The sequence below is a fragment of the Bidens hawaiensis genome, unplaced genomic scaffold, assembly GCF_021521415.1.
Source record: "Bidens hawaiensis isolate Kalapana, Puna unplaced genomic scaffold, B.hawaiensis_p1.1 tig00047355_1, whole genome shotgun sequence".
Classification (NCBI taxonomy): Eukaryota; Viridiplantae; Streptophyta; class Magnoliopsida; order Asterales; family Asteraceae; genus Bidens; species Bidens hawaiensis.
This window is the reverse complement of record NW_027498446.1, coordinates 83,148-95,170: the sequence shown is the minus strand read 5'-3', so window position 1 is coordinate 95,170 and position 12,023 is coordinate 83,148. Positions and strand designations below refer to the sequence as shown.

The 12,023-nt window shown below is 34.7% G+C and overlaps 1 protein-coding gene across 1 annotated transcript; it reads right to left on the bottom strand.

Annotated features, from left to right (window-relative positions):
* Positions 1 to 6,258: 6,258 nt before the first annotated feature.
* LOC143596902 (UPF0057 membrane protein At2g24040-like) lies at positions 6,259 to 6,775 on the bottom strand. The gene is made up of 2 exons (XM_077075559.1): positions 6,587 to 6,775; positions 6,259 to 6,515 (listed from the first exon to the last, which is right to left on the bottom strand). The coding sequence occupies exons 1-2, from the start codon at positions 6,674 to 6,676 to the stop codon at positions 6,390 to 6,392; spliced, it is 216 nt and encodes a 71-aa protein (XP_076931674.1). The 5' UTR covers positions 6,677 to 6,775; the 3' UTR covers positions 6,259 to 6,389.
* Between the last annotated feature and the right edge of the window lie 5,248 nt (positions 6,776 to 12,023).

The following is a 12,023-nucleotide window of genomic DNA, read 5'->3' as shown; positions in this document are numbered from 1 at the left end:
TATACAGTTAGTCGTGCACAGCTCAAGAAGGGGATAACCGTAAACGGTGAACGCAACCGCATTGAGGTGAGTTTCTAGCCCCACTTCCTTGTTATGTTTTCGGGGCTGTGTGCATACTCGATGTGATAGTTAATACACTTATCTTAAGTAGTAAGTGTATGTCTTGTATGATTTATGTATGATGATTGTTTGACGGTGCGTGAACGATCTTCAGATATTGCATGTACCGTCAGGTGGTAATTAAGATATGATTGATAAATATGATGAAAGATATGATGTATGTGTGAATATATGATGTATGCATAATGTATGTATGTTATGATAATGGTACGTGAACGCTCTTCGGAGATTGCACGTATTGTCAAGGAAAGTATGTATGAACAGGTACGGTACAGTTACACGAAACAAAGGGACCAGACCCTAATAATATCTGTGATGGTAGGGACCAGACCCTAATAATATCTGTGATGGTAGGGACCAGACCCTAATAATATCTGTGATGTTAGGGACCAGACCCTTATAATATCTGTGATGTTAGGGACCAGACCCATATAATATCTGTGAGGTTATAGGGCGAAAGGCTCTATAAAACGTATGATTATGTATGTAAAAAAAGTATGAAGGTAATAATGAAAGTATATGCACTTATGTGTGTATGAAAGGAAGTTAAGATGTTAAGTATGAAATGTAAGAAGGTATTGTATGATTATGTGATTAACTAGAACTCACTCAGCGTAGCTGACTTTTAGTATGCACGCAGGTGAGTAGAATAAGGCAGGTAGCTTGAGGAGGACACATGGCAGAGTTGGACGAAGCTAGCATCTGAAGATTTTGCTATGATGTTTTATTTTAAAACACTATGTTTTGTTTTTAAATGACTATGAATTCTCGATAAGACAAGAATTATGGTTATGGAATGTAATGGTTTGAATGTTTTTAATGTTCCGCGAATGTTTTAATTAACTCTGATATTTAGAACTGCGTTTATGAATAAATCCAACACGAAAGTAGGGCTACTGGTAACGGGGCCTTACATGACCAACATGAGGTCATGACCTAATACTAATACTGGGCCTTTCTAAAGCTAGAACCCATTTCATTATAAAAAAAAAAGAACGTGTTTAATAAATAATGGGCCTTTTTTGATAAGTAACAGATAATTTATTTATTTGTTCAACAAAGATTTTTTTTTCATTTATTTATTTGTTTATCATGTATATTAGCTTTGTACAAAAAAGTTCACATTTTTATTTACTTTTAAAGTTTGTTTAGTTTATTGTTTATTAATGTTGAAATAAGCATTAGTTTTTTTAATATTTGAATAATGTTTTTTTATGGATGGAGGCTAAATTAATATTTGAATAATATATTTTAGGATTACTGGACTAAAATAATCACACTTTTAATGAGTTGGCTAATAATAATTCCCCATCGGTTATTTCCCTCTGGCAGTCCCACATTTTTCATGATTTTTGTTTTATGATTCTTCGTTAAAAATAATTAACGGGGTTTAGTTTTTGCTGATGTGGCTATATGAGTTGGCACTTTAAAATACAACGTGGCTTTTGATTTCTTTCTAGGGTTATTACGTGGCATCCCTCACCCATATAACCCCATACTACATATTGGAGCCCTAATTCCCTCGCCGGAGTAGCTATGACACCACCTAACTCAGTGCTCTGTGTTTGCCGCCTGTTTCTATGTCCACGACCACATATCACCACCCGTCTACACACTAAGACTCCCTATCTAACGGATGGAAATCTATACCTAGGTCATCCGAGAGCACCATCGGTGACCAGAATCACGACCACAAGTCCGACCACCACCTCTGAATTATCGGTTCTGCAATTGATGTTTTGTTCAGTAGGAAATTGGCAGGCGGGTGACAGTGGGACGTTGAAGGGGAGTCTCGACGTCGTGGTTCAGGTACCGTTAGTGGCCATACGCGATAGGATGTGGAGGTTCTATTGATGTTGTCGTGGTGGTAAGGGCAGGGTGTAAAGAGAGAAAGAAAGAATAATAAGGAGATATATATATATGTATATATATAGAAACAGGATCAAATACATTTTATTCTTAACATGAAATCAGTGAGAACGAATTTGTTGTTATTATTAGGTTTAATTTTATAGGTGTTTGCTGTTATTTTTTGTTCATATTTGCTAGTTTTCGAGTATGAGACGTTATAAGTATATGTTGATATATATTTTGTTGTTATTCTTAGATTTTTTCTTTTGCTGTTATAAGTATTTGTTCTTGATTTTGATTCTTTTATTGTAATTTTTAGGTTTTTTTCTTTGTTATTACAAATCATTGTTTATGTATATTGGTATTTTAGTTGTTATTGAATCTTACGTTCTCATTTTTTTATAAATTGGTATTATTTCCTACGTTCTTATGTTAAGATTAAAATGTACATGAACCTTCCCCTATATATATATATATATGAAAGATTATAATATATGTTGCTATTTATTAAAATATTTTTTAAATAAATTGGTTAAATTACCAATTTGCCCACATGTGAAATGCATATGGCCTGATTTAACGAGAAAAGAAATATTATAATATATATGTTAAAATACCTTTTATTAAATTCCAGTGACTATCATCATTTGACCAGTCAGAGTTCTACACGGGATCGGCTTCATATGGATCATGATAGTAATCTTCCACCGGCTCATTAGTGTAGTCGTAAGCTGCTTTCAAAACCTCAGGATCATAATCATCACCCGGCTCCATTACATGTTCTTCACTTGGTCTTATTAATTCATCTTCTTGCACCAAATAAGCCAGCAAATCATCTCCTTTCAATTGACACTCCTTATATTCCAAATGACTTGCTTTATTGTCAAACTGCCATACATCCTTCTCAATTTCATCATGGCTGCAACATGACTGATAGTGTGGAACATAAATTTAAAGTAAATAGATGAAACAAGAAACTCTAAACATTTAACATAAACTAGAATAACAACAACAAAGAATACATTATCCCATACTACAAATACAATGTTAACAACTAATCAATAAATACAAACATAAACAAAGAACAACAACCAACTAATTCCTAGCAACATCTTCAAGCTTGTTACTTTTTTGACTTTCATTCTTGCAAACTCATCTTATTGTTCATCATCTTCACCATTGTTTGAATTACCTTTTCACAACTAGGGCATTTAGGATCATTCGCCCATTTTAGCCATCGACAACTCCCCATCTGTAATGGACATAACATATCAACAAAGAAACAACCTAACCAACTACAAAATGAATATCACAATTAACATAATCGATTACCCCTAAAATTGACCTAAGCCAAATTAACATAATCAAGATCGATTAACAGACAAGAACCTTAAATCGTGACTAATTAAACACTTACACAGCACAAGAATCGACAACCCGGGTTTGTATCAGTCCTGGATATCCGGTAACAAGTCCCTGCACCACACAAGCATCTCACACAAGAATCGTCGACACGGGAAGGCATGGAAGGTGACCCCGTGAAGTATTGACTTGACTAGGATTGAGACATCACAAATGAAGGGATGAAGAAGTGAATCGATGATTCTTGTGTGAATGGTGAGATGAAGAAGAACAACTGAGCGATTAAACGGGTGAAGGGTGTTGGTGATGTTATAATAATGATACAAGGGTAATAAAGTAATTCAGTCAAATTTTAACGGGTCAACGTGGGGTTGACTAATGGTAGGGGCAAGAGTGAGCCTGCCGGAGAAAGATAAGGGTTCAACTTGCACAATTTAATTTTCAGGGGGTAATGGTGCGCCCGATGAAATTACACGGGGAGGCAAATCATAGTTTTCTTTTTTATTTAAAAACAAAAAAAGTCAAAAATAAATAAACATCGATGTCCTGACTCTTTAGAAGCTACCAACTACTTTAAAACCTTAATCCTATTTTATGCTGTTTCATCGTTTTATAGATCTCCTCAAGACTCCACTATCGCCCTTTTGTCGCCGCCGGTAAATTTTCTTAAATCTAAAATTTTCATGTTTTGTACTTGTACCAGTTACAGATTTATATATGTACACAAATCCGTATTTACATATGTTGTCTTATACCAATCATATATTATATTATCATTCATTTACTGTTCTTGCATAACTGTAATTTAGATTGTTTAATTTATAAGATAGAACATATAAAAAGTCGTTTAAATCAATTTTCAATAATCCTTGTTTTTATCAAGTACAATTTCTAATAAATTTTCAAAAAAGTTTTGTAGATCATAACTTATGATCAAGATTATGTACTCTAGCATTGGGTTCAACTTTTATACTTTGGGGGTAACGATTAGAGATGGGATTCAGGTCGAGGCATGTGGACTAGACAATTTTCATAACATATGCCGGAGTTCAAAACATTATTATGTATTGGATTGCTATGCATTCAATAGTTCAAACATTCTTTTAGATGAAAACTACTCATCTATTGTTTAGATTTGACAACATTTACAGAGGATTTCAAAAGGCATGTCATGGGTGTTGAAAGACATTATGAAAGTTGTTGTAAACCTATAGTTTAGAAAGTGCTTATCCAGCCACCAAAGTCATACCTTCATACATAAGTTAAGAAGCTAAAAGGGTTGCTTTTATCACTTAAACGAAATGATCCTTGTCTACGACTCACGAGTATCTATGTTCAATATGATCACTTATCTACACATAAGTGATACTCCCAAGAAAGGGAAAATTTACTTTTCACTTACCTAGTCACATTGCCTAATAAAACACCGGATTCTTAACCACAATTAAAATAAATAATACATCCACTATATGAAGAAAATTTTCATAAGTTGTGTCTATTTCATCAATAAACCAATCGAACATAACTTGTATATGTTTCAAATGATGAACCCTAATTTAAAATACAAACTCAATATCCCAGTTAACTAATCACATATAGAGATGCACAAACGTGTTCCCAAGTCAAAATAAGTTTGAATTAGTCATCAAAAGTCAAAACCGGTTTGGGTTCTTAGTGGGTTTTTTTTATTGGGTTTGATCGGGTTTTGCAAAAATTTTTACCGGGTTGGTTAAGCTTAAAAGATTTCAATGAAGAATGTTATGAACCGGTTCCAACCAACGGGTTCAATTGGGTTAAAACGTTTTCACTATACAGTTCCAAACAGGTTCGCGTCGAGTCGAGGAACTGGTTTTTATGCACCTCTAGTCACAATTGCAGTATACCATGGACTTCTTAATTATCTTGGATCTTAATTGACAGTTGGGTCTACAGCTAGCAATTTAAATGAAATATTCTATCCAAACTATTACATTTGATCATTTTCACATATATGAAGTTATATTTTTTAATATCATACATCTAAAAGGTCATCAAAAAACACACAAATCTTTGTATATCAAGACCAATGACTTGAAATTTAAGCCCAATTTTTAGTTAGTTTCAAGAGCCACATAAACACCGTTAACATGTTGTTGCTTTAACTTTGATACATCTCAATGTTGTTATGTAACAGCATAATCCACTCTTTTTCTTTATCATCATCATATCCAGCGAGCACCATATACAAATGTTTATGCGATTTTTACAATTCTATACACAAGATTAGTTATCTATAAAGTATTAAAATACACAAACATGCAATCTAAACATGCTTTAGCCCAATTTAATTTAAGATGAGAATATTAATCAATTTGGGACTAGACACTAGACATCAACATTAGACAATGGGTCTGAGCCCGTTAAAACGGTTTCTGACCCGGCCCACCTAGTCTAAAAAAATCGATTTGGGCAAAACCAGTTGGGACCAAACCCAACCTGCCATTTCGTATACCAGTTCGCAGTCGCATTCACTAGATTTGAAAACCATACCAAAATAACCTTTTTTCCCTCAAACCGGCTTATAAGCTGAACCAAGTCGATTTGATGAGTTTGAACATTTTTCCTCTTAAACCCGTTTATAACCCAAACTATTTTATTACAAACCAATTTTTATAACTTGTTGACCAACCCGGTTCAGTTCATAACCCAACCCGAACCGATTTTGCACACCTCTAATCCTCAATTTGATGAGTTCGAACATTTTTCCTCTTAAACTCGTTTATAACCCAAACTAGTTTATTACAAACCAGGTTCTGTTCATAATCCAACCCAACCCGAAACGCTTTCGTACACGGTACACCTCTAACCCTCATAATATTTCATATGGGTTCCTAATCTTAAATCAATCTTCACAACACTCATCATCAAGCTCAAAACTTTTCAAGAAACATAAACACCCAAATTACACAACACACTCAAACCCGAAAACTAATACAAAACATGATAGTAGCAACCAACAACATCAAGAACAACATCAAACTATAACAGATCACACAGTTTCAAACACAGATCACTTGTTACGCAAGCCTCTCATATCGGTCAACGTCGCGATCCGGGTTGATGCAAATAATAGCATAAAGTGCGTAAATGATCCCAGGAAGATAACCCAGAATGGTCAACACCAAGCATATGAAGAACTCAACCTGCAAGATTAAAAACACTCGTTCAGGCATTTTATCAAACAGTTGGTGTGCGTAATCGGAAACCGGGTTACCGTGCAGCAGCCGTAGCGGAGACAGACGCCGAGAGGCGGTAGGAATATCGAGAGGATGATCTCGCAGAGGAGAAGACACCCAGATGACATTTTTGGTGATAAGTTTTGGGATTTGATGTGTTTTGGGGGTGAGTTAATTGTGTGGGAGTTTATGGGTGGCCACACATCTAAATCATGAATAACGTGATGTTATTGTATAATAATGTTGAAGTCCTTCATGTTTTATATATGGTATAAGTTTAGTCCTTAAAAACATATAGGTCACACAAAAAGTTTTGTATGAACAGACTACGTGAATCTGAAAATCGCTCTAGGCTATACGGTATGGTTCATATTTACTCGATTAAGTGACCATGTTGCATTGCGTGGATTATCACTCATTAGTTGAGGGACTGCTCATAGTGAAAAAAAAAGTGTAGGACTGTCGGATATCTCATGGAAATCAACCCGCTATGCCCTTTTCGATATAAAATTACTATTTTAGACTCCATTTTCAATATATTCTTATTATTTTATTTGAAAAATGAGAAATCGTGGATTTCAATATTTTGTTAGTTGACTGGGAGAGAGTTAACGAAATGGAGTGTGATATGAGTCATATGACGCTGATATGACACAAAGTGAACCACATTCATAGTCTTAGACCTTATATATTGACGTGTGTATCAATCCATTTAATTTTAAAGAAAAATTGTTTGCATATTAGGTTGTTCACTATGAAGGGGGATTTAAATTCCTCCACGTGGACACTTGGGGCTTTAAAGCACTTTCACTATGTTGACCCGCTATGGTTCGAACCCCCTTTACCGCCTCATTACACACACACACACACACATATATATATATATATATATATATGTGTGTACGAGAAAGAGAGAGCGAGTGAAATCTAGGGTGGCCCCACCAAAACACCCCCATTACCAACGGTCGTTCCAACTTCTCCCCCACCCTTACCGCCGCCCTTATACCGCCCCTTGGTGGTGTACAAAGGCTTTACCGCCCCTTTACCCCCCCCCCAACTATACCACCAATAGTGGAGAGTCTTACTAAATTAAAATGTTACGCTTGAAAATAAACTTGTTGCTTTAAACCCATCTGTTGTAGCGAGAACTCAGTCGGTATCGATTTGGTTTGTTACGATATCGTTTCATACCATATTATAAAATTGTTGGGTTATTGGGTACCTTAATGAAACATAAGAGCATTCTCATCCCATCCCATATAATTATGTGTTGGGAATTTGCAAATTATAGGGTGGAGTTGTGAGTGATTGTGAGTGTAAATTATAGGGTGAAGAGAGAAATATAGTGATTTTTTGTAAATTTAGGGAACATTGTTTGCCCTTATTTATTTTTTAATATTTGTTGGATTGGTTATGAGTTTGGTACTTAAAAACATGTGGGTCACACAAAAAGTTTGTATGAATAGGCAATGTGAATCTAAAAATCGCTCTAGGCTATACGGTATGGTTCATATTTTCATGCTTAAGTGACAATGTTGCGTTGAGTGGGATATCACTCACTAGTACTACTCGTAGTGAAAAAAGGTGTGGGACTGTAGGATATCTCATAAAAATTAACCTGTTTTACCCTTTTCAATATAAAATTACTATTTTAGACTCCATTTTTAATATGACCTTTTTTTATTTAAAACTGAGAAATCATGGATTTCAATATTTTGTTAGTTGACCGGGAGAGTGGAACGAAATGGAGTGTGATATGAATCATATGACGTTGATGTGACACAAAGTGAACTATACATATGTTCTTCAACTTATATGGGTTGACGTGTATATCAATCCATTCAATTTTAAAGAAAATTGTTTGCTTATTAAGCCATATGTAATGGGGCGACAAACAAGCGAATTTGAGCGAAATTTTGGAGGAACACCGCCCCCCGGCGATATTGGGGCGAAAAGGTGCGGGGGCAGGATGTTTTTGTCATCGGAAAGGAAGAAATGAATATTATTATTATATTAGTATGTGTTATATATATATTATATATATATATATATATATATATATATATATATATATATATATTACTATTTGAAGCCCCTACACCATTACACCCTAAAAACAAATTTCTACCCTTTGCTGACTGGGCGCCACACGGCGCAAAACGCCCCATCTTGTAGCCCCTCAACTACGCATAGCCTTACGTTGTTCATTATGGAGAGGGGTTTAAATCCCTTCCACGGTGCCATGTCATCGCCACGTGAGCAAGGGGTTTTAAAGCCCTTCCACTATGTTGTCCCGCTATGGTTCGAAACCCCCTTATCGCCTCATTACACACACACACACATATATGTGTGTGTGGGGGGGTATTGGATCATTTCAGAAGTTTTTTTATAGCGAGAAGTGCGAGAAGTGAAGGTGTAACTCCATTAATCCCTAATTTCACTCCATTTCTTATGTGTAGGTGCATATGTATGTGTGTAGGTACGTATGTTTGTATATGTGTACGTATATTTGTATATGTGTATGTATGTTTCTATGTGTGTAGGTACATAGGTTTGAATGTGGCTCGGTACATTTATATGTTTGTAGGTAGGTTTGAATATGTAATTAAGACATAAATACAACCAACCTACATATTTGTATGTAACATCATATGAAAGGGAGTGAAATTAGAGATTAATTGAGTTATACCTTCACTTCTCGCACTTCTCGCTGTAATATCACTTCTCGCAAGATCCATCCCCTATGTGTGTGTGTGTATGAGAAAGCGAGAGAGAGTGAAATCTAAGGTGGCCCCACCAAAACACCCCATTACCACCGGTCATTCCAACATCTCCCCACCCTTACCGCTCCCTTATATTGCCCCCCGGCGGTATACAAAGCCTTTACCGCCCCTTTACCCCCCCCCCTCACCCACTATACCTCCATAGTGGAGAGTCTTACTAAATTAAAATTTTACGCTTGAAAATAAGCTTCTTGCTTTAAACCCATCCACTGCAGCGGGAACTCAGTCGGTATCGATTTGGTTCGTTACGATATCGTTTCGTACCATATTATAAAATTGTTAGGTTACTTGTGTACCTTAGTGAAACATAAGGGTTATCATATTAAAAAGTTATGAGATTAATTTTATAATTAAAGAAGCTAAAGGGTTAAGCGTGTAACTAAATGAATATTAATTAAATAGTACAATATGTAAATAGTATGCACGAAATTCAAAACTATACCACTAATATATATTATAATCTCTAAATAATACTCATAAGTCATAAGCTACAATATGTAAATGGTATGCATGAATTTTCAAGTAAAATCTCGTTATTTGAACTAGTTGTTTTAATGCCGAGATACCGTATAAGGCCATTCCAATGCAAAATCCTAGTTAAATCGTCAGCTTAGCATGCAATATCATATTTCTAACCAACCTACAAAAGCATTTATTTCTCTTCTAATGGTTAATACTCGTTCTTGTTTCAAACCGTCACCTCACTATCCATCTCATCTTGTTAAAATGGCCATGTCAGACTCCTACAAACTATTTCGTGTTCACAAATTGTCTTGTGTCTCTCTCCTCCAGCTGGTTTCCTCCAATGATAAACATCAGACCATGAATTTAGTTTGGAATATAAAGTATTGTCACAATGCTCTAAGCTCGATCGGAAAATTTAACAAATTATTGGACATAGTTAAACACTTAAACCTATCAAACCAACTAAATTTGATTTTGTTGATTCGTTTTACTATTGGTTCGAATCTTCCAAAAGAAAATTTGAAACTATGCCACCCGATTGAGGATTATTATTTATTTATTTATTCTTAATGACGTACCGGAGTTCTAATAAAAGAAAAGAAAAATGTATTCGAAAAGTGTGATATTTTGGACTTTTCTGGAAGTAAACATAATCAAATAAAATATTTTGATTGTTATTAGTTAGGTAAATTGCATCATGGATTATTAGTATATTATATGAATGAATATTGACATGTAAACGTTGAAAAATGGACGTACGTACTACGAACACATGTTCACATTTTAATTTAAAAATCCAATTTTAAAACGCATCTCACCATCAACTTTTTACTTTGTACTTATTTGGGTATGTAACGCATAAAGAAAAATAACCTAGACATATTCACTTTTTGGAGAAAGATGAAAAATCCTTTTTTAGTAATAAGGTAAAAAGTGTGTTAAGGGGATGTTTGTGATTCCTTATTTTGTCTTCTTATAATTTTTCATTAAGTTAATAAATTATAATATTATAACTTATGAAACTTTTTCTCTCAGGATATAAACAATCTCAAACACCTTATTATTTTTCAAAAAGTTAATAAGTTATAAGGTAGTGAAAATAAGCTATCTCAAACACCCCTTAAATATAAAATTATTTCTAATTTCTATGTAGAAAATTTTAGGAGTACATTTAGCTTTCTTTTTGGATATGGCTGTTTGGTTTAGTGACATCAGATGTCACAAAACTATCCTATTAAGCATCTCATTAAGATTATACACATGAGTTTGTTGTAAACAATAAAAGCTTATCTTGAATGATCACAAAGTTTGTGATGAAAATTTCAATCAGTTTGGTTATTATAAGTCATTAATTTTACAAATATTTACAAAGTGTTTAGGTGTAAGCAACATGTTGTGTCAGCCAACTTTTTCACCGGCGTCAGGTAACCAAGGGTGGTGAGGGTAGTCATCCTATCTCAATCCATCTTTCACCCCTCCTCTCATCCACGTAGGCATCACGTACGATTTTGAGATAGAAATGATGAGATTTCGAGAGAGATGGGGGTGCACATATGCGGGAACATAGAATTATATTCCCTCCGTCGCTCTTTAAGTGTCATGGTTTGAAAATCAAAAGTTCAAGGTAGATTGAATGATTACTTTTTTTTGCTTACCAAATTTTTATTTAATATGGATATTAAATAATATAACATCCACCAAGTCTCATCATCACAAAAAAATAAGGTAAAAAGTATTAAATATGTAACGAGCCAAGCTCAAGCTTGAAAAAACGACCCATGAGCCGAGCTCGAGTCTAGTCAAGTTCGGGCTCGGTTCAGCTCGTTTACACCCCTATTCTAAATTTTAAAAATAAAACAACTTAGAAATTATATTATCAAACACAAGTGGACCATCCACATGTAAACCGGTCAAAATTAACACTTTGAAGCTTTATAAAGTCTTGATAACTTACAGATATCTGATTCAAGTCAATCAAATGCTTCTGGGTTTGACTTTGACCCAAATATGTCTTTCGGTTACCCCTGGTCCATTGACCCGGACCCTTTGGTTAGCAATCACTCTTTGAACCGATTGTTGCTTTACATCAAGAATCACGTCAAATTCAGATGACGGTACGTTTTATGCTTAAATATGAATATTCTCTTTTTTACATTTTCTCAAACGAGTCGACTGCTCGTTCATACAAACTTGTTCTTGTAGGCTAGTTGACTTGTTATGTAATAGA